General features: G+C 50.2%; 1 protein-coding gene across 10 annotated transcripts in view; it reads left to right on the plus strand.

The window, feature by feature from the left end:
• The window catches only part of ATXN2 (ataxin 2), a 2,542,428-nt gene that overhangs the window by 1,366,978 nt on the left and 1,148,282 nt on the right, over nt 1-27,168 (plus strand). For all 10 annotated transcript variants that reach the window (XM_069619525.1, XM_069619517.1, XM_069619521.1 and 7 more), the window contains one exon: nt 2,874-2,937. In XM_069619525.1, the coding sequence (XP_069475626.1) occupies nt 2,874-2,937 (64 nt within the window). The remainder of the gene's footprint in view (nt 1-2,873; nt 2,938-27,168) is intronic.

Genomic DNA, 27,168 nt, shown 5'->3' on the forward strand with positions numbered 1-27,168 from the left:
CATTTTATGGATTTTCAGCTATAAAGGACTCTTATGGACTTTGAGAAATTCTCTTTTGTGCCTTAAGTGAGAAAGTAGGAAGTGCTTGGTCCATGTCTGAAGAAGTAAGAATGAGTGCATGAATGGGCTAGATGTAACTTCTTGAGGATTTCTAGGGTTACGTTGCCCAGAGTAACAAGGACTTTTAGGCATCTCTAAAGCTTGCGCAAAGAGTAAGGTAGGCTCCAGTGAAAGCAGCATGGACTTTGAAGGCTGCACATTTTGGCTAAGTATAGTTAAACAGGTATTGTGATGTGATGCAAATGTTATTTGCTTGATGTGTGTGTGTCGCCAACGTTGTAAAGAGTGAGATAGTGCCCCATTAATGTTAATGGATAGCGTCCTAGTCATTATGTGTGTGGAAGGATAGCGTCCCACAAATATGAAGGGGGATAGCATCCCATAGAAGTGCAGGCATAGCGTCCCATTTGAAGAATACGGATAGTGTCCCTGAGTAGGGATAGCTTCTCTGCGTCCCAGTGCAGCAAGCATGTAGTTGTTGTAGGGACCCCGTCCTAGAGTAGCGATAGTGCACCGTTATAATGGAAGTGGATAGGGATAGCGTCTCTAGGGATAGCGTCCTGGTGAGGTTAAGTGTTGGAATAGCGTCCCATAAATGTTTTTTTTAGTTGTATCTCTTAATAAAAAGATGCATGGTGTGGATGTCCCGTGTTTGTGTTCCCTGTGCTAGTGATGGATGTGGAAAGGAGGGGGATGTGTTATGTGCTTGCTCGTGCATTTTGGGAAAGGAAGGAGATGTGTTATGAAGTGCTCGTCTGTGTATGTCAGAGCCTGTAATTTCATGTGGAATGTTTGGTGATGAATGCTGGATGAAGTTTCTAATCTGGGTCAGTTCAGCCTGGGTGATGGGACCTGCTGGTTATCCCTATTTGTAGCTCAATGTAACTCAGTAATAAAGTATATGTAAGAAGCTCAAGAAGACCCCTGAAGTTACATTATTACAGTAGCTGCTTTTGAAAAGGGACTGATAGCTCACAGCACTTTGGCCTTTGGCCCGGCGTCGTCTTTCTGATCCTGCCATCCTTCCTGGCATCCCCTAGTTTTTCCTTGCATCTCCCAGTCTCCTGGATATCAGGCCAGTTATTGACCTGGACTCCACCTTGTCCCCTCCGCTGCCTGTTGTTTTTGCAGCACTCTCAGAATTTACCACCAGGATCTCTGTCAGTGCTTGCACTGCCACTGTGCCGTAATACTGGGAGTCATTCTGTGGTGTAGGGAGCGGGCCATCCCGATGGATGTATCATGCCGAGCTTCTTGCACCACTAGACCTCTTGGTGAATCGGGCATTCTGGACACCAAGAAAAAAAAAAACCCTGTGCATAGGTCATTTGAGCTCATGGCCACCGCTGACATTAAGCTGTTGACCTGGAAGACTATCCTTGGTGGATGCCACCTTGCCCTGCTCCATAAGTGAACTTCAAACTTTGTACACAGGGGAACCCCCATAGGCTGTTTAATTGAGAACTGGTGGTGTTGCAAGCTGACCCCTCGTGTCTCTGCAGGGTCTTAGCAGCCTTGCAAATGATTGAAGATACTGTTTGTCCAACCTTTTTCCCAGCCTGGGCTTTGACATCAGATTTGGTTGTCTATGCACTGGACGTACAGTTGGCCTGAACGTGTCATCCTGCACACACAAAGGAATTCAGCGCTTCCAGTGAACTGTTACATGCCTGTGAAGCAGTAGCTATGGCTTGCAAGGCTTTCCAAGTGGTGGTGTGTGTTCTTTAATGCTACTGAGTACCCTGATTCCTCCTACATGCTTGCCATCAGTCCCAAAGCGGCATCAGTGGCATATCGGCAGTATGTTCTGCTCGAAGTATTTTGTAAGGCATTGATGTGGGTGACGCACAGTTAGGCCAGACTATGCTGAAAAACCTCTTTGGCATTTGTTGGATAATTTTTCCCACGATTCTGGAGCTGAAGGACAGCACATGCCAGTAATTGCTTGTCACCATAGTGACTCTTGTACTGGTATTCTTTGTTCCCCATCCTCATTCACCAACACTTCTAGCCCCCGACCCCATAATATGCCCCCTTGCAAGGGCTGAGAAGAAATGAATTGAGCAAATGAAGGTAATAGAGCTTGGTTTAAAGTGCCAGGGCTTTGGTGCAGGCAGCGCCCTGGCACCATTGCTCGATTGCGCAGCATGTTTACCGTTTCTAACTGTTTTTTTTTTTCAATCTGTTGCTGAAATACCCTGCGTTGGGACATCCCACGAGTCTGGTGGAAGAAGTTGAGGGAATAAACGTGCAACAGTGACTAGTGTGAATTCTCAGGGATCGTATCAGTCCATGGTAAAACATTTTGAAGTTCCCGTTTGTTGGAGCACACCCATGTTTTAGAGCCTTTGTTACAGGTAAGTATGCATTTTACTCCAGCTACATCAAGCACAATCCATAGATATGCATTACCTATAGCGGTCTCCCTGTGCTCTATTGTTGTATTAGCCTATTCATTTTGGAGAAGGTGGCAATTGAACTATTGGGTGATTCTAGTATTCTGTCCAAACAATGGATTTAGTGTTGGATGAGATAATAGGCATTTATTTTACTTTTCTTTGTGTAATTCTTTCAGTTGTTGCTCAGATAATTTACAGTATGTTTAAACACATGTGAATTCAATTAATTATGCCCATAGTGAGATTATTGATGAATAACTAGTTCTTTTGTTTTAGCACCCATCTTTGTAACCTTGTTTTGTAGAACACCCTGCTTCAAAGTAGTTGCCCAGAACCATTAAAGCTGTTTTGTATGTTATCTTTATGTATTTGCTGTTTTAAGTGATTTCATTGTTTTTTTTAATCTATGTTCAGCCAAGTTAGAAAGTCTACACTCAATCCGAATGCCAAGGAATTCAACCCACGATCGTTTTCTCAAGTAAGTTTTTACCATGTTGAATTGAATTGTTTTGTTAAGAATATTAATGAAGGAAAGCCACAAACAATTAATATTAATGGGTGTTGTAAAGGATTTTGCAAAACGGGACAGGGTAACGAGTTTGTTTTGCTCTCTATTTAACGACTTATGAACAAGTGTAAAGTACTATAGAATGGTATTGCTCTGTAGGTGACTGAGATTGAGTGGTTTTAGTAAATTTAATAAAATGATGTACTCTTCACCGTTATTCCAATTCTAAATTGTCTTATTTACTGTATATTTCAACAAATGTGTTTATTTTTGGGGCCACACACTGTGCCTTTGCTGACTTCTCGAGGTTGGTTCTGAGTATTCTATGTTGTTAACTGAAAATAAGATAGATGTGGACAGTCATACTAGTACCTCCAACCTCTTTGCTCATGGGTGTCCTCCAGCATGGGGATGGTACCGGAACCTTTTGACAGAGAAAAATGAGTGTCCCCATTAAATTTAGTATAGCGCCCGGGGACACCCCCACCTGGACCCGCCATCCGTTGCCTCACCTCAGCTTGCATGGGCTTCATTTTTTTTTTAGCTTTGCACGCTTCCATATGCTTATTTTTTTCCAATCTTAGCTTCCTTCAGTGCCTCGTCTTCCCCAGCTCATGTCCGTGTCAGGCGGCTTCTCCAGGTTCGCCACGTGTGACCGTTCCTTCTTGGCGTCGGACACCCATGACTTTGCTTAGGGTGCCTGGGACCTGACCACCATTGGGACACGTGTGCAGTGTGTGGCAACCTTGCTCCGCGTTCTCTCAAGAAGCTTCTTTCCTGCTGGAGGGAGATTTTCAACACTTCGTCTGGTCATCTAATGGACTTCATCTCCAAAGCATCGCGGCACGACAAGGTTAGTCACTTCTTCAACAAAGCACCTCCGCACACTGATTCCTTTCTGGGGAAGCCATCGGGGACTGGCCTTTTGGGCTACTCTACCACAGGTAGGCCTGAGGCCCTCTGCACACTTACAGAGGGGCTCTGGGGCCCTACCGGGTCTACCTCAGAAAGGACACATAGCTCTGACACCGCACTGGGGTTAAAGGGTCTGTGGGCTCTAGATCAAAAAAGAGGGCAGTGGGGTCTTCTCCAAGCTCAGAGACTACCGGTGCTGGCACTGAGGGCAGAGCCATCTCCAAGGTTGAGGGCCAGTGCCAGAGGACTACTAGTCATTCAACTTAGGGTATTGCACCTCCCCGAGTCCAATCCATGATCCCTGAGACATGGTCAGGGCCAACCCGTTGGGAGGCCGCAAGCATTTCTCAACTTCTGGCACCCAAGCCCCAAATTGCGGCCAAGCATGTGGCACTGCTTTCCAGGCCAGAGACTGCTCAAGAGGACAGGACCCAGCAGGAGGCTCCTTCTAACTCCAGGACATCCTTCAAGACTGCATTTGGGTCCTGGTGTATTCTTACGTCCCGTCCCCTTTCCTCCATACTTCATGGGCGTCCCTTCCAAACGACGGGAGACAGAACCTTCTTCACCAGAAAAAACCTTCTTCCCCTTTAAATTTGAGAGGCGGGGGTGCGGCCCAGGGAGCGCATGCGCTGCCTTGTCTCCGCCATCTGGTGCCACAAGTCAGTCCCCTTTTTCTTGTCGATAGGAACGGGCCGAATTCACCAGCGCTCCTGGGTTTGGCTTCGGCCATGTAATTCCACACGCGGATACTTCTTCTCTTTGTCTTTTTTGTCTTTTTATCGTTCAGGTACTTGGTCCTCAGGCATCACGCTCCTACCTGGTGCATGTTGACTTCCACAGGGTTCAGCAGGTATCCATCCTGCAACTCAGACCCCCACACCCTCAGTCTATGTTGCCTTGGCCCAGACCACGGTTGGCAAGCTTGTACAGCGTGTGGTTCGCTGTCCTCGAAAACTCTGAAGAACAGACTAGCCAGGTGGAGGGAGCTCTTCCAGAAGTCGCCTCCAGAGTATCTCAAGAACTTCGTGAAACATTGAGCCAAGCCCAAGGTAGGGCCGCTATTCTCCATCGCACCCCGCAATGGAGACTCCTTTCCAAGGACTCCCCCATGCGGGAGGGAGTGGTCAGGTCCTTATATAACAGCACATGCACCAAGGCTGCTTCAGCTACCGGCCTTCGGGCCGAGGGATCCTTGGATCCTCCCGGTGGTAGTGTTGAGGGACCGGAAGGTTCTCGTAACGGATTGTCATCTGAGGAGCTCCGCCCTTGTACCGGCAATATGGCCGAGGGGCTACGCCCTAGTACCGGCAATACGTCCAAGGGGGCGCCTAAATGCAGCTCTACCGACCCCCGGGTCGAGGGTGTCGCACCTACAGGGCCTAGACCCAAGGAGCAGTGTAGGCCTTGTGATCCACACGCAAGAGTCTTGGAGGAGGCTGGGCCCAACGAGCCGAGCAACACATTGCAGGAATTCGGCAAAGTATGAGTGTCAAGGTGGGACTGGCCTTAACCAGGTACGTGGTCTACGGCCTATCCCTCTTATGCGCAGGGCAGCTTCCCACTGCGTCCATATGGGCAGGGTATGCAGCGGCTCCAGCAGCTCCTGTCTACCCCGTCAGTAACCCCTGCCACCTCTACGGCCTGTGAAGACCTTCGAGAGGTTCCTCGTCCTCATGAAGTCACCTCGTATGGGGGTTATCCTCAAGGACGCTATCAGGGAAGTCCTCCCGACTATGCTAGCAGCACCACAAGTGCCTCCACCGGCGCCCCTGGCCCCGGCTCCCCAGCCGACTCCTCAGACGGGTCCATACCAGCCTTCTCAGCTCCCGGCTGCGGTTCCTGTGCCCCAGCCTCTGGCTCCAACTACTCCTTCACCTCCGCAGGATCCTCCTGATCCGTAGGACACAGACTAGGAGGAGGAGGATCCAAACACTCTATCCTCAGTCAGGGCCTTCCACGAACATCTTGCTGGGCTGGCGGAATACCTGGGCCTCTACGGCGGAACCTGAGGTTCGAGCAGCCGGCAAGAGGGGGTTCTGGCTGAAGTCCTCATACGACGCCCCTCTGCCAAGACAGGGATTCCTCTGCAGACCAATGTAGTCTCCCTGGCCAGGAACGGCTGGTTTAAGCCCCGTTCGGCCCAGCCGGTCAATCGACGCCTGGACGCCACGTACAGGCAGATGGAGGGGGATACCCTCTTGCTCTCAGTCCATCTTCAGCCACACTCCTCGGTGATCGCTGCTGCATCACTATACTCCAAGCCTCAGTTGTCCTCAGTGGCGCTGCTAGGCAAGGAGAAGATCTTGGAGGCGTATGACAAGAAACTCTATTCCAACACGTCCTTGCATCTTCGTCAGGCCAACGCAGATGCCATGCTGGCAGGCGCTAACCAAACATTATGGCAGGAAATCGCAGACTTCCACCCGGAACTTCCTACGCAGAGCCAATCACATTTTAAGGCGAGTCTCGCTGAGGCCAAGCTGTTGGCGCAGGACCTATTGGAATCCACTGTGGCCCATATTGACACCTCTGGCTTTGCCATCTGTATCGCCACGGACATGAGAAGGACAGCCTGTCTGCGGGCGACTAAATTCAACTCAGACGTCCAGGAACGCATCTTAAATCTCCAGTTCGAGGGGAGGGGGACCTCTTCCACTCCACCATGGATGAGGAACTGGAAGAAAAACAGCTCACAAACGGCCAAATCTTTATCCATCTTGAAAAAGACCTTGCCCAAGTGTAAACACACAGTCACAGCAATGCTCTGTCAGGGGGCGTACGTATGGAGGGTTCCGCGGCTTCCAGGAACGGAGATCCAGGCAGCCGGACCGCTCGCCATCGCACAACCGGCGCAAGCAACAAAAAGGAAGGGGGGGGAGTAAGGGCTTTTTCCAGTCCCCCTCCTCCGTGACAGCCTGCAAGGGAAAGAAGGCATAACACACCCCTTCAGGTCCACGTGTTTCCAGTGGGGGGAAAGGCTCGCTCTCCATACATATTTCTGGTGCCAGAATTTCACAGACCCCTGGATCCTCTCTGTAATCTCCATGGGGTACCGCCTCCCTATCCCAGCCTCTCCTCCCTCTTCCCGTCCACTCACTCAAGTTGGGACAGCAACTCTTCTGGCAGAGATCTGGTTGCTCGTAGAGAGCCAGGCAGTGGAGGAAGTCCCAGCCTCCCAGCAAGGCTTGGGCTTTTATTCTAGAATTTTCGCCATTCAGAAGAACCACCAGGCGGGCCTGAGAGTAGTGCTAGACCTTTCCACCCACAACCTCTCCTTACCCCTTCAGAAATTCGAGATGGTTATGCCAGCTTTTATAGCAGAGTCATTGTGCAAGGGAGACGGGATGTGCTCCCTGGATCTGAAGGACGCTTAACTACACGTCCCAATTTGGCAGCCCCATCGGTCTTTCCTACGGTTCAGGATCAGGGGCTTCCATTTTCAGTACAAAGTCCTTCCTTTTGGCGTCAATTCGGCCCCCAGGGTTTTTACCAGGCTCATGAATACGGTGGCTGCCCTTCTCAGAGCACAGGGCCTCCACATCTACCCATACCTCGATGATTGGCTCGTCAGGACTACATCTCCGGAAGCGCTTCACCACTCTTCCCATGCCTTTATGAACACACTGCACAATCTAGGCTTCTGGCTCAATCTCAAAAAGTCGCAGCTACAACCCATGCAGACTCTGACATTCCTGGGCCTCATCTGGGACACGTGCTCCGAGAAGGTATTTCCGTCTGAGGAAAAAATCTTGGCCATCAAGAGGGCCTCCACCCACTTCATCAGCAGAAAGGTGACCTCGGCATGGTGGTACCAGCATTTCCTAGGTCTCTTGGCGGCAGTCCTATTAGCCGTTCCTCACATGAGATTGAGGATGAGGAGGATTCAGCTGCACTTCGCGTCCTCATGGAATCAGGAGCGGGGCTCTTAATCCGAGATGATCAACGTTCCTTTTCTGGACTGGCAAATTTGTAATGAGGGCCAAAGTCTTCCATTGCACCGGATCTGGGGCAATTACTCTGAGCCTTCCCAGAGGTCATGGAATACCCCAAAGAGACAGTCAGAATGAACTCTTATAACAGTTACAGGGATGGTTTTGCAATCTCCACATACAGTAAAGCATAGTGGTCCTGCTTAGGTTGGATACACATCTCCTTCACAGTGGCACCAAATCCACAAATAATGTCCAGGAGAACACAACATGGTGTGCAGATGGCCACATCAATAAGTGCCCCTGCTTACAAAGATGTGCCTGTGCAAAAAACATAGAAACAGATCACTGTGCAAGCCACCCATAAACTTGCCACCAAGGCATCAGTGTCTAAAATCACTTCCTGAAGGATCTGCGTCATAGCTCTAAGAAGCAAGACGCTAAGACAGCATACCAAAACATGGCACCAATAAATACTGCACCAGCGAACATGGCCAGGTGTTTGATTCAGTGAATTTATGCATCAACTGCATGGATCTTGGTTTATGGTTTCATCTTCGAATCTGAGCAGATCCACTCATCCTTCTGAGGTTGCCATATTTAGTGCTACTGAAATGGGTAACAATAAACATGTTAACTGTCTACAGCACCAAGATACCCTATGCGACTGAACGTGCGTTCTACAAATAGACATAAGACATGTATGGTGCTACAAGTAAGGAGCAGGGTTTTACCACCAAAGTCTCAAGTGTTCAATTATGCGGCAAAAATCCATTCCAACACCCTGACCATGTCCACAAAAGAGGCGTAATTCCTATTTGCAAAGGAAGAGAATGGAATATTTGCGCTCTACTTTGCAAACAATCACTGAAGCACTTTGAAACACTTTGTCTATAGGCGCATCAGATCATATATCGTAAATACAGGGCCTTAAAGGCCATGTCTTACATCCTGTTCCCTTTCCTCCATCCTTGTGGGCGTCCCCCAACATAGGTATTCTACCGGAACCTTTAGCAGCAAAGAATTGAGCTTCCCCTTTAAATTTAGTCCAGCGAACGTGGGCGCACCCAAGGCCCCGGCCGCCGGTGCCTCAATTCAGGCATTTTTTCCGCACATAGAGTCGGACGTGTCAGCTTGGAGCAGTGTTTTTTTAACACCTGAGTGCTCCCCGGTCTTTGTTTTTTTAAAGTCACCTCCCTTCAGTGCCTAGCCTGAGATGCGCATCCTGTGATCGCTCGTTCCCGGCCTCAGACCCCCATGCTCTCTGCCTTGAGTACCTTGGGCCCCACCACTGCTGGGACTCATGAGTGGCTTGCAGCGCTCTCGATCACTGGGCCTTGAAGGAATCGTCTTTCACGCTGGAGGGAGATGTTCCATGCTTCTCCTCCAGGTCATCCTAAAGAGTTTGTCTCCAGGACCCCACGTCAAGACAAGGTAGGCCTTTTCATAAGTATGGCTCCTGAGCGCGGAGACTCGCACAGAAAATGGTACCTTGGATTCTGGTTCTGGCAGGCCCGCCCAAGGCCGTTAAGACTACCAGCTCTCAAGCTGAGGGGCCCAGGGGCTCTTCTGGGCAGTCCACAGAGGAGCGATCAAGTTCATCGTCCTATTCCAAGAGTCAGTCCGTAGCACGATCCGACACGCCTACCAGCTCTGTAGCTGAGGGCATCTAGCCTACCGGAGCCTCCTTTGCGGTCGTGGTGCAAGACAATTCGTCTACCGGCCAGCAGGCTGAGGGCTGTGAGCCTACTGGAGCCATCTCTGAGGTTGACACTTCTGCGTCCGGTTCGAGGGCCAAGGAGTGTCCTTCCATGTCTGATCCAGCACATGGCATGGGACCTTCGCTTCGTCCTGACCAGGGCGTGGGGCTAAGCCCCAACATGGCCGACAAGCACGTGGCTGGGCCTGCTAGGCCAGCGGCCATCTTGGATTCAGGCCTCTCCGCTCCTTTCCCCACAGAGTGGTTTCATGCAAGAAGATTCCAGTCCCCTTCCCTGGCGGTAGACTTTATGATACAGGCGGTTGGTCTCCGCAGGGTTACATCTACCCGTTGCAGCCTTATGGCTACATGACACATGAACCTAGCCCTAGGCACTTAGATTAGACAAGGAGTACTAGTGCCGCTGAGGACCGTGCCCCTCAAGATCCAGCAGCTTGCGAGGACTCCTTCATGCTCTCCGCAAATGACATGGCTTTTCAAGGGTAGAGCCAAGTGATCCCACAGGTTGCGCCTCCTATGCCTCTGCCTGTTGGCCCTCCTCCAGTACTTCCGGTTCCATTCCTTGTTCCCCTCAGGTTCAGGCCCTGACGGTGCTTCAAACTCCTCCTTCTGTACTACCGCCTCCCCCGCAGCAGTCCATGAATTCACAGCTATCTTTGGGTCTGGATCGGGGGCATGGGAGGCCCGGCTCTGCTGTCTCTGGATGCACACTCCCCTCCCCGTGGAAATAAAAGAGGGGGGGGGGGGAATGATGTTGACGCCCAGGACAATGAATCTTCAGCATCTGTAAAGGCTTTTCATGACTGTCTTCAAGGCTTTGCAGAGTTCTTGGGGGTCCCTCAGCCAGAGCAAGCCCCGCAGGAGTCATGGGTGCTAGCAGAGGTTTTGGCCAGGTGCGCCACAAGCCTCTTTGGCATTCCACTCCAGAAGGATGTACTGGAGGTGGCGATAAAGGTCTGGGAGAAGCCCAAGGCCAACACCCAGATGAAAAAGAAATTGAACAGCCGGGTTAGGCTTTCAGATGGAGAGCCAGTCATCCTGACCTCCCACCCCCAGCCACACTTTTCAGTTGTGGCTGCAGCATCCTTGTAATCTAAACCATCATCGTCCTCTGTAGGGGCAGCCTTTATTTGTCTGTCCAAAGAGGACAAAGCCCTTTAGTCTTTCCCAAAACAATGCAACCTCATCTTGGGGATAAATTCGCGGCAGGCTAACACGAACGCCCTTCTAGCTGCGGCGAACCAAAAGCTGCTGCGAGAGCTTGGGGACTTCCTGCCCAACCTCCCTCTGGAGAAGCAGGCCTCCTTCAAGGCTGACCTGACGGACGCCTGGGCAGTTGTGCAGAACCTCATGGATTCTTTGGTCTCCCACATCGGTCTAGCCAGCACAGGGTTCTTCCTTGAGATGAGACCAATGGGGTGGATATGGCACTAAATTATCTTCTGATGTGCAAGAGAGAATCCTGGATCATCTTTTTGAGGGATTGGATCTTTTTCATTCGTTCACCGATGACCAATTGACAAAGAAGATCTCTACACAAACCGCCAAGTCCCTGGCCATCCTGACAGGTCGCCCAGTGACCACAGGAGGAAACCGCAGTGGATTTATCAAGTTTTTTTCTGTTCCTACTCCTTGGCTCCCGCCTGAGACACCAAAAAGCAGTCACATAACCGTCAGGGAACACAGCTTGCCTTTAGGGGGCTGGCTGGCTCTCTTCCAGGACAGCTGGAAGCGTTATTTTGAGGAATCCTTGGATCCTTTCTATAGTTTCCACAGGCTACAGTCTTCCTCTGCCATCCTCTCCTCCTCTGCTCCAGATGGGGCCATTGGCCCTTTTTCAGGAGATCCTTTCTCTTTTGGAGATCCTAGCGGCGGAGCCAGTTCCTCAGTCAGACTGGGATTCCGGCTTCTACTCCAGGATTTTTGCAGTACCGAAGAACAACCAGGCTGGCCTGAGGGAGGTTAGTCCTGGCCTGTCATTTCTCAACCCATCTTTAACGCTCAAACGCTTCCAGATGATTACTCCCGGGCACATAGCAGAGTCTGTGTGCAGGGGACTGTATGTGTTCCCTAGACCTGAAGGATGCTATACTAAATTTAATGGGGACACTCCTTTTTCGCTGTCAAAAGGTTCCGGTACCATCCCCATGCTGGAGGACACCCATGAGGAAAGAGGTTGGAGGTAAGATTGGAAAAAAATAAGCATATGGAAGCGTGCAAAGCTAAAAAAAAATGAAGCCCATGCAAGCTGAGGTGAGGCAACGGATGGCGGGTCCAAGTGGGGGTGTCCCCGCGCGCTATACTAAATTTAATGGGGACAGTCATTTTTCGCTGTCAAAAGGTTCCGGTACCATCCCCATGCTGGAGGACCTTCATGTCCCCATCTACCAGCCGCATCGGAAATGTCTGCGGTTCACTATTATGTCGTTCCAGTACAAGGTGCTGCTTTTCGGCCTCAATTATGCTTGTGTGTTCGCGAAGTTGATGAATGCAGTGGATTGTCTCCTTCGCCTGGAGGGCCATAACTTATACCCTTAACTGGACGACTCACTGGTCAGGGCCAGTTCACCTGAGGGGGCGGTGCACTCCTGCCAATGGCTGGCAGCCATTCCTCATCAGCTGGGCTTTTCCCTCAACCGGCGGAAGTCACAGCTGACTCCTGCCCAGGATCTGTTGATCCTTGGACTGCGTTTGGGTGTTCCCCAACCCCAAGATGCTCCTCTCCCTCTGCAAGGCGATAGGGCACTTTCTGGCCAGCTCAAACACCTCGGCATGGTGGTTCCTGCACTTTCTGGGACTGATGGCAGCTTGTGTGCCAACGGTCCAGCACGCCTACCTCAAGATGAGGTGCCCCAGCTCTACCTGGCTGTCAATTTGGACCAGGAAACTGGGTTGCCCGCGGACATGATCTCAATCCACCTGCTCCTTCTCCCGGATCTTCGCTGGTGGCTGATGGGCAGCAATGTGGCAGTGGGAGCCCCCTTCCCCCAGCCGGAGCCCACTCTGGTGGTGACAACTGATTCCTTGCTTTTGGGCTGGGGAGGCCTACTCTCAAGGGCTGAGGCACTCCTACATATTTATCTGCTCAAGCTCAGGGTGGTGGGCCTGGCGCTCAAGGACCGACAGTTCCACAACAATGTTTTACCTGAACAGGGTGGCATCCGTTCCCACAAAAACTCTCTTCCCCTCCTGTTCCCCCTCCTGTACATGAAGGCGGTGCCGATCTGGGAATGGGGATTTGGATTTCCTCGGTCCATATCTTGGGGGACAGCAATGCAGAACCTGACCAACTCAGCCCCTTGAGGTTCAACACCTATAAGTGGGGGTTAAACATCAACTCCTTGTTTGTGCTTCAGAGATCGGGGTTTCCGGATCTGGGCTTATTTGCATCTCCTCTTAATTCCAAGTGCCCCCAGTTCCCATCTAGGATGGGCCGGGTCAGGGGTCTCTGGGCGATGCATTCCAGCTCTCCTGGCAAGGCTGCATGTTCTATGCGTTTTCTCCTCCACCATTGCTCCAGCGGTCTTCCGCTGTTTCCCAGCATCGGTGGGCTCCAGCCTCATCCTGATTGCCCCACACTGGCCATCGAGGGTGTGTTTCTCGGATCTACTGCAGTTGTGCTCCCAGGGACCTGTCCATCTTGTGATCTCCAGCAGGGCCTCCTGAAGCAGCAGGGGAGGCTGTGCAGAACCCAGACCTGGCCAGGCTGTCCCTAGTAGCCTGACACCCGACCAGCTGAGACTCCACCATGCTCAGTTCTCTTAGGACAACTGGGACATCATTCAGGAGGCTGGCTACGTGGGCTCAGTATGCAAGGGTAAGGGGACACTGCTCACTACTTGTTACCTAAGAGCATTGCTCAACCCCAGGTGATTGACCCAAGCAACAGCTTGTCCCTCATGTCTAAAACTAATTCCTACACCACCTCTTATACCCGTTTCTCTCCAACACCATGAGGGTTGTCTTCCTTACAGCAGTGTTTGACCCATACATCCCTTACCTGCCCACCCCCATCGCTCCACCCAGACTTGATTCACCCAGTACCCCTGTGCTGTGCCACCTTCCACCATCCCTCCCCCTTTCTTTTTGCAGTTTCCCACCTTCTATACTCTCTGCCCTGTTGTCCCCAGCCCTCCCACGCCCGTGCCATTCCAGCCTCCTCTCCACATTACACTAATAGCCCCTCATTCCTCCCAGCAACCTCTCCAGTTTACAAACACACCCCAACCATGCATACCCCCCACCCCCATCTTCACCTTCTATGTTGGTGTCCCTGCTACTCATTATGTGGTTTATCAGTTGGCTATATTGACCAATTTAAAGGGTCTACCAGTCCAAACTGCTGATGACTTACTGATGAGCATTAGCAACAATGCACTGTAAGGGTCGATCAATAGACCTGTTATTGTGTCCCAATGTACATCTTTGGTAGCTTTTGGTGAACCAATGTATTTTTTTAAGTCCTGCTCTCAGCTGTTTGTTTTCAGGGCTTCCTTTCTTCTGGGAAAACATGAGGTAGGCCTACAATGGACCATGTGCCCATGCGGACCCGCTCAAGCACCCATTTTAGTGGTTTGAACTCGTGTCGACCAGATCCTGGCCCTGAGTTAGCCCTTTCAAATCCTCCGGGGGTGGTCTGAGGTCAGGGGTAGATTTACTGGCCACCCAGATTGGCTGCCTAACAATTTGGTTTTAGACCCATATTGTGATTAGTGGGCTGTTTAGGCCAGACCCTGTGGGTGGGTATATGTATCGGAGACCCTTATCCTCCACTCAGTTGTTTGGATTTCCAAAGACTACGGCTATTTATTTACCTGTTGGAGGACTTCAGTTGGTTTTGGGCCATTGCTGCTTTCTAAGGTCCAGTTCTGTCCAAACTGGCTGGCCCTTGTGTCCTGAACTTCACTCTGGTTATTTTCAGCTGCTGGATATAATTCCTGAGGAGCCTTCATAAGGGAATTGGAGTAGCATTTTGGGTACCCTCTACACTTAATACAGGGGTAATGTTACAGGAAAACTCCTGTCGACACTGTCTTTTAGTTTCAGTAAACATCTCTTAATACTCGGACCAACCATTAGACTGCGGACTGCATAACATGGGACTCTAAAACTGATAAAAGCTTGAGAATGATTAATAATATGGCATTAATCCCCTGTTCTAAAGTCTGGAACGGAGGGTACCAGCCTGGCTGCCCAAGTTATCAGCCGGGCCACCATGGTTATAGAAGGCAGGGCTCTGTACGGAGCCCTTCTTCTTGATCATGGGGGCCGGAAAAGGGAAGCTGCTGCGGTGGCCCCAACAGTCGGGTAAGGTAAGTGGGAAGGGCGAGGTTGGGATTTTATTTTTAAATTACTGAGAGTTCTGGGGTTGAAGGGGAAGATGGAGGCCCGCATGGAGGGGGGGCCGGGAGGGGGCAGCCTGCGGGTTCTGTGGAACGAGGGCTGAGATTTCAGGTTTCAGCCTGTGATCTGCATAACCCGATCGGCTGCGCCCCCGCCTCAGGGGCTAATAGGAACTCTGTCTGATGTGTACTATAATAGACACTGCTCTTAATCAATGCCTCCACATTTCCTTTTTTCAACAGACTTAAGTCATACACTTGGCAGTAAAGAGGTATTTTGGGTGATGGTGCCTGAAACAGGTCATATAGAGAAAGAAACCTTATTATTCAGTCAATTGCAACTCAGTGTTAAAGCTTCATGGGCAAGACTCCATTAAAGTTTTGCAATGATGGTTCCCGTGACCAGATTAAATCAGAATTAGTACACTGTATGCAGTCAAGAGTTGTAACAGTGTGTGTTGCTGGAAGCAATTCTCTACTTCAAATCTCAGATATGAGGTGGTAGGAGATATAAAAAGTAAGAGAAGATCTGAGAATTTTGATGCTTACCTTATGATATTGGAGATGAGACAATGAGCAAAAATGAGCGGCTTTGTTCCTGCTGGGGATGTGGGCAAACAGGCTTAACTCTGGGGCAAATCCAATGCAACTGCATCTCTGCACATCTAAAAGGTTGTACTGCATGTGCAGTAGTGCAGTCTGCGTCTGGAGGCCTTGTGGCGGATGGTTTTCTTTGCTGTTCCCTTTTGCTACGTGAGGTCCTGCTTTCCAATCACACCCTATTAAAGAAGCCTGCCTTTAAAAACCTATGTTCGTGTGAAGCACGCAAAGAAGGGCTTGTGAAGCTAACTCCTGTACTAAAGAAGGCAGAGCATCTTGCTCCAAAAGGTAAGGGTTGTGGCTATTTGCTATACTTGTGATTCATTGAATTTTTGTGACCAATGGCATATAATTTGCATTGCCGCCTGGGGTCTGAGCAGCCCGTCGCAGGTCGGTTCCACCTGTACCCATGAAATGTAAGGATGGCAACTTAACAGGGAAGATAACATTGTTTTTTGGTGTTGCTGAAACTTCAGTAGGTATAGTGGAGGGGGAGCATGGTGACACAGACCTCTTAAAGTATAATAAATAGCACAGCCGCCTCATCTTTTGATAACTCTCTTAGACCTGTACCTAAGCCTACAGAAAATACTGGTCGGGCCCAACTGATTTCCCAAGCGCTCAATAATTGCATGGATATGACTCAGAGGCCTTTGAGGGTCTTGGGCATAGTCCGCATATCAGATCCTTGTCTCCTACCAAGCATGATTCGACCATTTTTATATCACTGCATGGGACAAAGCACCAGATGTGCCCGTGCGCGGGGGAGTGTCGGGCCAAAGGATAACAAGGAAAACCATTTACTTGAGCATATCAGTTTGCTCTCAGTTTTAATGATCTCCTTGGACTCTTTTACAGAGCATAAAGGTAAAACAAGGAAAGGAAAAAAGAAAAGAACGGGCCAAAAAAAAGATGCACAAAGAGAGAACATCAAACAACAAAAATGGCAGCCTGACAATGAACCCTTGGATCAGCTTCTCATGGCACTCAAGGAATCCAACAACCTTATACGCCCTGGATAGGCAGGAGGCGGGTAAAAATAAATACATGTCTAAAAAAATAAAAACAAAGGTTCACAACTTGATGCGTGTTTGTTAGGGAGAATTCTCATAAATGGCTAATTTCTTTTACCTATTGAGTCCCTCAGCAGCTTTGCTGGATTTCTAGGATTTATTTTTTTCACCTAGTAAGAGTTTGAGCCTTTTTCCCCACTCTAACATGTGTTTTGCTGTGTGTTTTTACCATTTGTGTGATCTTGGGCTCTGGAGCCTCACCTGCTCCATGAGCACAATTTTTTTGTGTGTTGCACAGCACCCTCAGTGCAGTAACAAAGGGTTGTCTTTTAGACTTCCCTCTGACTCCATTTTTCTGGAACTGACTACTGTCACACATGTAACGTTGCCATTAACTTAATGTAGTCTCTTAACTACAGACCCAGTACACCCCATCTTACATTGAGTATTGGATTAGTTCCTATTCCTTTTTGTCTGTCTCTTGGAGCACTGTTTCGCTCCCTTTACATTAAGACTTGGCTGGTGGCAGTGGTAACTACCCTATCTTTTCTACTGCGGTTATATTATATAACCATGGTATTGTTTCAGGCTATTTTATTAGCCTCGAACAGAAACCCGCTTGACCAAATACATTTTATTTTGGCTCCGTCTGGCTTTAGTCGCCATTTCTTTTTGTTAAAGTCTTTCTCGTGTTTTTCTCTGCGCGCCAAACCGGGGATGATTCCTTTGATCGCTGTCTTTTCGCGGGCTTCTGCACAGAAGCCCTCCTTAAGGCGCCTGAAAGTCTGGGTAGGCAGGATGTGAGGAAGGGGACTTCGGACCCCTGCCATGGGTTCCCTTGGTAACCCAAGTTGCACTTTTGTCTGATTCGCTAAAGGGACTGGCCTTGCCAGGCCAGCGACCCTGCTGTGTGATTGACAGCCAAGCTGTATGAATGGGGGAGGAGAAACTGCATAAAAAGCAGGTCTCTGGGACTGGAAAGACAGTCGCCACTGAAACGAAAGAACCAACGAGGAACTGGCCAAAGCGGACCCCTACAATGACTGAACCGCCCGGTGAAGCCCTGCTGCAGGTCCGAATCTCCAGAATCCGACGACAGAGAAGATCCTCCAGTAAACTTCTTCCCTTGAACTGGTGGGACCAACCAGTTCGCCCAAACTGCAAGCAAGGACCCCTCCTCTGGTTGAATTCGCTGTACAGAGCTACAGTGGGCCGAATATCCAGGAAGGTCGGACCCTGCTTAGGTTTTAAGGAGCACACCTTTTATTTGTTGTTTTGCTCTGCTGCTGGTTTCTTCCCTGGGTAGTGCAGGACCCTCCAGTCTTCCTACTTCTGATCAGTGTGACAGTCGCTTCAGGAACCGTGAGCCTGCAGGAACTACCAGGAACGTCCGCCTCAGCTACAGCTTCCTCTCCGTTTTAAGGTACTGTGCAAACCCGGTTGCTTGTTTCGTTCAGCCGTGGCGAAAGTGTGTGAAATCTTTCTGCAATCCAAGGGCTTGTCCTTCTCTTCTTTTTAAACTAACTTTTCTACCAACCAACCTCGTTCAGAAACCGTGCCACGAACTTTACCGCAAACTACCCTGAACTGTGTGATCTTGAGCAAAAGACTTTTGTCCTATTGACTTTGGCACTAAGCCTTTTCTATCTGATCTCCACACTGAAGTTCCTCTTGTTCAACTGCCCTGACTACTTACCTGTTGGTTGGATCTAATTTCTAATAATATTTGTCTTTCCCTCCCTTTTAAATTGCTGGAGTGCCATTTTGCTCCCACTTCATTTTGTGAGCTTAACTTGTCTGGGATTTAAGGGAAGTGGTGTGGTGTATTGAGAGTGTGATTTTTAAACTGCTTGTAATGGTGTAATGTTATACAACTGAAGAGTGAAATGAATGTATGTTTATTTTTTACTTGAAAACCTTGAGTCAGTGTTTGCCTGAATCATAGTAATTGCTGTCCTTTGTGTAACTATTTGATACTGCTCACCTACTCTTGAGATAAGTCTAGCTGCTCTGCTACTGCTACCACTTTTACAGTGTAATACAGGCTTGTACCAAAGGTGAATTTGTACTGTCACTTGTAGTCTTAATTGTGTGTGGTGTTCCCAAAGGGTACTGCATATAATTCTGCCTAACAGTGGTTATTCCAGACCAAACTGTAAGTTGCCTGTCCTCAAAAGTCTGATGTGCAGCATATAATAGTGGACAGTTGCCAAATCTTGCAGACCAGCTTCATCACTGACCTAGGTGGACAACATCTCTTCTCCAGCATGGTCTGGCATGGGTTCACATATTCATGAATATTCCCTGTCGTCGGGCTTGGCATCCTCAGTAATCGAAAAATGTTTTAGTTTTTTTACTTCTTGAGATTTTTACTGCACGTTCAAGTGTTGGGAGTCCTTGTGCTTCGCTCTGAGCTTTTTGCTGCGTGTTTTGCTTTTTGAGAGTTACTCTATTTTTGGTCAATTGAGTCCATGTGCTCCATCGATCATCTATCCGACTAACGGGGACCCGTTTTTCGGTCTTTTTCAGCGCCCCTCAAGTCTGCTTCCTTCAGGGTCGCTGCTGCTGGTGTCCCGCGACGGTCACGGCGCTATCGTCGTCCCCATCTGCATCGATTTCTAGCCAACACTCTCGATTGTATTCCAAGAGGAAGTCGGCTACTCCGGGGACGGTGAGAGAGAATCCTGAGAAGGTCAAGCAGGAGAAGGCCAAACAGGCTGCAGTGTCCGACCCACCCACGACGGAGAAGGCCAAGGTGGACAAGGGTTCCAACAAGGCCCCGAAGGAGAAGGCCAAGCAGGACAAGGTGTCCGACACGGCCAGGAAGGAAAAGGCCAAACCGGCAAGGGAATCCAGCCTCGCCATGAATGCCCAGGTGCACCAGGCAACAGTCGCCCTCCCTCAAGGTGGTGGTTGTGTCGCCCCCGTCGGCCCCTCTCCGCTGTCCCTCTCCCCCCAAGAGAGATAGAATCTGACACAATGATAACGGGCACGGATGACCGCGGGATGGGGAATGTCACCTCAACCCAGAGCGTCTCTGCCGGACAAGGTGGGATCTTTCCATGCAATGATCGCCCCAGCATCGGAGCTTTTCCAGCTCACGCTGGAGGAAAAGAAGGAAGGCTTCTTATATCCGCGCCGGGAGCGAAGAGGAAGACGCTGCTCGGGATGATGTTGTTGTGTATCTGCCTGATCAAACTCTGCAGGTTGTGGATGCGGCCCCTTCAGTAGTTCCTGGATGCTCGTTGGATCCAGATGTCAGGAAGCTTCGCTGACAAGATTGTGCTTGATGAGGAGTTGCGTCAAGCGATAAGGTGGTGGGGCGTGTGCTCCAACTTTGCTGGAGGCCTGGATTTCCAGAACCCCCCTTACCAGGAGACAGTTGCCACCGACGATTCTCTGGAGGGCTGTGGAACTCACACTGGATATCTCCATGCCAGAGGCCTGTGGCTACCGGAGGAGAGGGACCTCCACATCAATGTCCTGGAGCTGCATGCGGTGTTCTTGGCCCTCAAGTCATTCCTCCCGTCACTCAAGGGTAAGGTGGTAAGGGTCTTCATGGGCAATACCACCACGATGTTCTACATCCGGAAGCAGGTCACTGGCTCTCTCCAGAGAGGCACACGATTTGTTGCACTGGGCCATCGCCAAGAGGATGTTCCTCATTCTTTTCCACCTGGCGGGAGTCGAGAACTCAATTGCCGACTCTTCAGCAGGGAACTACGCTCTTGCCACAAGTGGGTGTTTCGGAAGGATCAAGTGGGCAGTCGCTTCCTTAAGTGGGGCAGGCCCAACATCGACCCATTTGTGACGGCGACAAACTCTAAGTGCCAGAGGTTCGCCAGCAAGTTCCACCAACCGAACATCATGGGGACATGTTCTCCTTCCCGTGGGAAGGCCTGTTACTGTACGCGTTGCCTCCGTTCCCCCTTCTGCTGCGAGGCATCAATTGACTCTAACTGTGCCGGTGCAAGATGATCCACGCTGCCCCGGCCAGGCCGAAGCAGATTTGGTACCTGGACCTTCTTCAGCATGGGGTCTATCATGGATTCACATGCTCATTAATATTCCCCATTGTCAGGCTGGGAATCCTCGGTAAAACTGTTTCACTTTTCTTTATAAATTCTTTCTCCTATAAACTAATCACTGAGCTCTGGGTCATACTGCCCCTATCCAATGACTGTCCTCTCCCTAAGACCCGCCTCTGGCAGCCGTCTTCAGATTTTTACTGCACGTTCAAGTGTTGGGAGTACATGTGTTTTGCTGTTAGATCTTTCTGCATTTTTCGCCCTTTTTATTTTGGCTGGGAAAACCCTATTTTTGTTCAGTCGTATTCATCCGATTAACGGGGACCCGTTTTTCAGCATCTTTCATCGCCCCTCAACGTCAAAATCGTGAAGTGTTTTGTTTTTGGAAGTTTTCCAGAAGGCCATCAGGCCTACACTGCGCCAGATCATGTCAGAGGAGAGGGACGGTGCTTCCCTCTTCAAGCTCTGCACCATCTGAGGTTTGCGGAATGTTTTCACGGATTACAATCATTCCCAGTGCCTTTGTTTCGCCCGATGGACAAGGAAGAAGATTGCGAAGATTGGGGCTATTCTTACCTCTCCCATCCTCATGGTCTGTATACTAGAATTGACTACTTCTTTTTGGGTGGAATGCACTTGCCACAGATACAATGAGCGCAATACTTGGGGAAGGTCGGCTCTGCTGAAGAATCCCCTCCAGCGAAGGGAGACCAGCTGGAGAAGAAGTACAAGGTGCCGGACTCTGCGCCCAAGTGCTTACGGTCTCAACCGTCACCGGACTTGGTGGTCTCGGCGGCCGCCAGAAAGATATCGTCGGGCTCGGCTGCCTCATCGTCCTCCACCACTCCGAACAACGAAAGGAGTTGGATTTGATGGGTAGAAAAGTTATCTATTCGGCAGCGACAACTGTCAAAGCTGCTAATGCCTTTGCGGCCAGATAGGCTAAAATGATTATAGTACCTAGATTCTTGCATCATTTTCACAGTGTCCACTACTATGTCAAAGCCTCCTTCTTTCACATTTTAGTGGTGATAATAGGAGAGTTCCTGTGGGGTGTGGCCCAATACAGACTGTCACTCACCACACTATGCCTACCTCACAGGGAGGGCGTGTAACTGCCAGATTTAGAAAAGTATTACCTTGCAGCCCAACTCAGCTTCGTAACCAAATAGCTTTCAGGTGAAGTTACGTTGGATTCAGAATTATTGTGACAAAAGGTAGCAACTGCACAGCTGAAAGAAATACTATGGGTACCCCTGAATTGTCTAGGGAAGTCCCCATGGTTGTGACGTTGGGCAGGAAGGTGTGGTATAGAGTTAGGTCACTACTGAACCTGGGACACCCCTATTCATCTGAGACTCCAATAGCCGCTGATGTTTGCACCGACATAGCAGATCTGGCGGTGACATGGCATTGGGAAAACTGGGGCATATTTGAAGAGGTCACCTTCAGGAAGTTGGAATCCTTACAAGCAAAGGAAGGGCTTTCAAAGGGACAATTTCTGTGGTATCAAAGAGTGTGAAAGGTGGCTAGGAAGAAATGGGAAAACTGGCCTGAGAAACCGACAGAGAACCCCCTGTTGACACTAATGTTTGCACTGAACGATGGCTGGAAGCCGGTATTCAGGATATATGGGATCCAAAAAGGTCAATGCTGAAGGAGAAATGGGAGACTGATCTTGGGCTAGAAATAACTGAAAAGGAATGGGAAAGGATACTAGCGTACCCTCGAACAGCAAATATAAACGTGTGATTAAACTCGTGGACATGGCCTGCATTCTGGCCAAAAGAACCATTGCAATGGCCTGGAAGTCAGCTGGGGGTCCACAATACGTATGCTGGTACAAAGAGCTTGAGCGCTGGGTGGAGGCAGAAACTAGTGCGTGGGGTTCAGGGTCTGCCAGGTCTGAGTCGGACACAAGTGGTGCATACGAGGCCTTAAAATGCTGGTGTGCGACATGTTCCATCCGTTGGATGACAAGCCACCATGAATACATAAACATTTTTTTAGTGATGTACGCCATGAAGATGATTGTACACTCTTAGTGCCCATCTGGGGATCATCCCCTTGGTAAGAAAGATATTCCCCTCAGGTTGAGCCCACACCCTTGTGATAGATGAATGTCACCTATATATGCAATGTAACTCACAAGTGAAGTAGTTAATGTTATTGTTTACTTGTTTTAATTTCTTTGCTTAGGTTATTTTGTTACAATATTGTTATAACAGACATTTGTTTTGAAACAATAACTTTCAACTGAAAATTGTACATGGACTGGTAATAACTTTTGAAACAAAGATTTCTTTTCTCATTTTTTTCCGCAAATGTAAATTGACCAGTGAGATTACAAATGCTAATTAAAACATTTAAAAATAAAAGGAAGAAGATTGCCAGATCTGCGTGGCTTTACCAAGCGCACGATGAAGGATCAGGAAGGATCAGCATGTCACACTGGCGGCGTGGCTCTAAGCCAGGGCCTCTACCCTGTGTGTGCCACAGGGGCATTCCTCATCCCGATCCAGCCAGCCAGAGTGGGCTTTGAAGTCCTTTGAGGGTGCTCCATCCATGGGGGCCCAAGACAAGGCCAAGCAACGCGTGTCCCTTTCCGTCGGGGTCTCCATGCAAGAGGTCCCACGACGGTCGGGGCACGTTCGTCTCCATCAGCCTCAATCGCGAGCCATCGCTCAAGTTCTTTGTCAAAGAGAAAGTCAGCTACCCCGGGGAAGCTGCAAGATAAGCTGGAGTAAGCCAAGCAGGACACTGTGTCCAACCTTCACGCTAAGACCCAGGCGATCCAAGCCAAATCGTTCTCTTCTATCGAGATGGTTGCTCCTGCTCCCTCTCAAAGGCGAAAGTGGCTGACCTGGTCCAGGGTACACCAGTGGCTGTCATTGTGGCTCTTCCTCCCAGACGTGAGGCTTCGGCCAAACAAGTGGATCCGGAAAAGAGGATGCCGGACCTTAGCCGAAGCTGACCCCTCAGGACCCAAAAAGGGGGCAAGGGGCGTGCAAGAACTCCAGGGCACGGATATTTCTTCCTCCGATGAGGAAGACATAGTTTTTGTCCACACTGTCCTGGAAGAGGGTGGTGACGACAACGAGAATGTTGAGGAGATGCCCGCCGGAGGCGGTGACGACATAGGCGCGGGCCCAGCGACTCTGTTGCCCAGGCACCTCCCAGAGATCTGTCGCATATTCTCTCGACCCTCCACACACTGGTGCCAGAGATTCAGAATAGGATGCTGACGGCACCACCAACGCCACCACCAGCGACGACCCCGTTGACACCAGGGCCACCACTGCATAAGAAAGAGGAGACACCCTTTGCCTTCACTCCAACCGCCACTTCCCTCCTCCTGTAGTGCTACAGGACAGATACAGTGATGGCGGAATCTATCCTCCATCAAGGGCTTCTCCGCCGTACGAAGTGGGCTCCTTCCGCTCCATGATCGTCCGTGCGTCGGAACTCTACCAGCTCACCCCGGAAGCGGAGGGGGGCTTCCTGTAAGCGCCGGGAGACAAAAAGGAAGACCATTATGTCGGTACCACTCCTGGACGATGTCTGGGATGAAGGGCTGGCACTGCTGAAGAACCCCCTTCTCAGCCCCGGCGAAGAGGGACTGGCTAGAAAAGAAATCCCCGATGCCGGAATCTGCACAAACATTTCTGCTGTCAGACATCGCCGGACTCCGTGGTCTCGGCTGTGGCTCGGAAGCAGTAGTCAATCTGTCGTCCTCAAACTCTGCCCCACCCGGAAGAAATTGGACGCTGCGGGTAGGAAGGTCATTTACTCAGCGGTGATGACGGTCAAGGCGGCTAACCCCTTAGCGATCCTGGCCAGGTACGACCAGGAGCTATGGTACAAGATGGCTCCAAACCTTGATTTCCTTCCCGAGGATAAGCGGGTCTAGGCAATGGAGATCATTTAGGAAGGCGAGGTGGCATCAGAACACGCCATCACTGTGGCTCTGGACATTGCAGACACAGAGTTCTGCCAGATGGGAAACAGGGTTTGCCTCTGTCGTGGCTGGCTAAAGGACATCAGCTTTTCAGACAAGAGGTTCAGACGAGGGTCCTGGACATGCTGTTTGGAGACAATCTTTTCGGCAAGGCCGTCGTTGAATCTCTTCAGGCCATCAAGACCGATACAGAGGCGGCCCGTGCCCTGGGCATGCTGCTACAGCACCATCTGTCCTTTCGTCTCTTAGGAGGGAAGTTGGGTAGATTTAAGAGTTTTGGCGGTGGATCGTCCTCTCGGTGGGAGACCAGCTGGCAAACTTATTCACCGTGTGGGATAACCTCTCCAACAATTGTTGGGTGCTGGACACTCACCCATGGACACACTTTGGAGTTTCAGCGAAAGTGTCTGCGAATACCATGTGTGGCCCGGCAGGAACAACACATCCCTTAACTGCTGCTGGAGGTTTGGACCATATTAAGAAAAGGAGCGATAGAGCTGGTTCCAAAGGGACTCCGGGCTCCAGAGTTTACTCAAGATAATCTACTAATAAGAAAGACAGGGGCTTGAGGCCCATTCTCGATCTCCGACTCAAGTACATAAAGTCCCTGAAATTCAGGATTGTCACGTTGCAGCATGTGCTCTGCCAACTGGAGGAGGGAGACTTTCTGTCGTCATTGGATCTAGAGGATGCGTACTTCTACGTCCCCATTCACATAAAATATTGCAAGTGCCTGCGCTTCGTCGTACAAGGGAAGCACTACCAGTTCAAGGCTCTCTCCTTCGGACTGAAGTCGGTGCCCAGACTCTTTCTGAAGTGCTTTGCTCTGGTGGTGGCCCATCTGCGACTACAGGGAATTCATGTTTACCCATACCTCAACGACTGGCTCATCTGGGCCAATTCAAGGGACATCGCCGTGGACCACACAGAGAAAGCTGCCCGGCTGCTGCCGGATCTGGGGTGCTCGGTGAACTTGTCATGATGCCTACCTCCAAGGAGCCAGGTCCGACCCAGCAACCCCAGAGGCAGGCATCATTTCCCCCAGGGAAGTGCCAGCGGGCCCAAGCTGGGGCCCTTTGGACACAGTCCTGGCGCCTTAGGCGCCAGGCTCATGTTGGACCCCTGTCCTGGCGCCTTAGGCGCCAGGCTCATAAAGCTAGACATGTGTTCAAGTGTTTTAAGGTGCACTTACCTGATGCAGACCATGCTGCTACATCCAGGCCCTCTTGAGGCCTGAATGGAACTACTTTACCTGTGGAACTACTTTCCCCTAGGTGTGGTCGGGGAAGGATACATACCTGATCGGTGGAAGGATACCTGGAACTTCTTCCAAAGCTATTTAAACCACGCCCGATCAGCAACTCACGCTTCGCGTTGTTCTGCTCCTCGCAGCTGGACGCTCACCGTGTCAGCTCCTGCATCTGGACTTCAGCCACGCCTGTCAGCATCCTGGGTCACCTGCTAAGAGAGAATTGGAGAGAAAGAAGACCTTACCTGCTAAAGCTGCATCACGGAGACTTCACACCGACGATCCTGAAAGGGAAGACATCATTTTAAAAGCATTTCGCTTCGATCGCTGCAGCGCTGCATTTCACTCACCTTTCCTGGGCACCTCCATCTTCAGCAGCGATCGTCCGGATCCGCAGCCAGTTCCCAGAGCCTAGAGTGAAAAAGACAAGAACACAAGGTGAGAGAAGGAAGGGAATAGCAAAAGCTCAGTTTCCTTCTAAGACTTACCTGTTGGGTCATTCCCATTTAATTTCGGGTCCTGCCGCTTCCTGGCATTCCGGACCCCGGCCCCTATGGGGAAAAAAGACAAAGACATTGAATGAGCGAATGCAAAGACATTACCCGAACGCTCATCCAGAACTTACCTGTCATTTACTGGAACTGCACGTTTCACTTCGGGTCGGCGCCATATCTCTGGCATTCCGAACCCCGGCCCCTAAGGGGAAAAAGACATAAGCGTTTGTGCTTGCTGCAATAAGACAATGAACATTATTATTAAGCTTGAACTTTTGAACATGCTACAGAACTCTTACAGTGCCTTACCTGAATAGTCAAGCTTATGTGAACTCCCATCAAACCTCAATCCAGTGAAGTAACTGGGTTTCAATGCGCCCCTGCATCAGAAGCAGGATGGAGAACTCATCATTCCAGACCCTAAGGTGAGACTTCACGGGGAATCAAGGAAGGGTATCGTGGAGGGCTGGAAGGGAGTGGGAGGCTTGAGCATTAATCCGTCAGTAGGTAATACTCCCTTTTCATGCACAGGGGAATATTCCTGCGAGCCAGTGAGTCCATCTTCAGAGTCCTGCGCTTCACCATAGAAGAAGCATCAGCACTCGAAGCCAGACCTGCGCCTCCGTGGGAATCAGGTGAGCGTGACAGAACTATGCAAAATCCTGCTCGACTCCATCGCAGAATGCACTGTTTCTGGGGTCCAGTCTCAACACTGTATCCTGCCTGGCAGCCCGTTGGAGGAGAGGATAGCGGCCATTTTGGGCAAGGTGCAACAGCTGTTGGCACTGAAGATCTCCACAATGGGGACCATCAAGTCGCTGCTCGGCATGATGTCGTCATTTAGCTACCTGATCCGGCTCTGCAGGTTGCGGATATGACTGCTCCAGGAATTCCTAGACTCTAGTTGGATCCCGGTGTCCGGAAGCTTTAAGGACGGGATTGTGGTCAAC

The sequence above is a fragment of the Ambystoma mexicanum genome, chromosome 10 (assembly GCF_040938575.1).
Source record: "Ambystoma mexicanum isolate Mex_15411 chromosome 10, UKY_AmexF1_1, whole genome shotgun sequence".
Classification (NCBI taxonomy): domain Eukaryota; kingdom Metazoa; phylum Chordata; class Amphibia; order Caudata; family Ambystomatidae; genus Ambystoma; species Ambystoma mexicanum.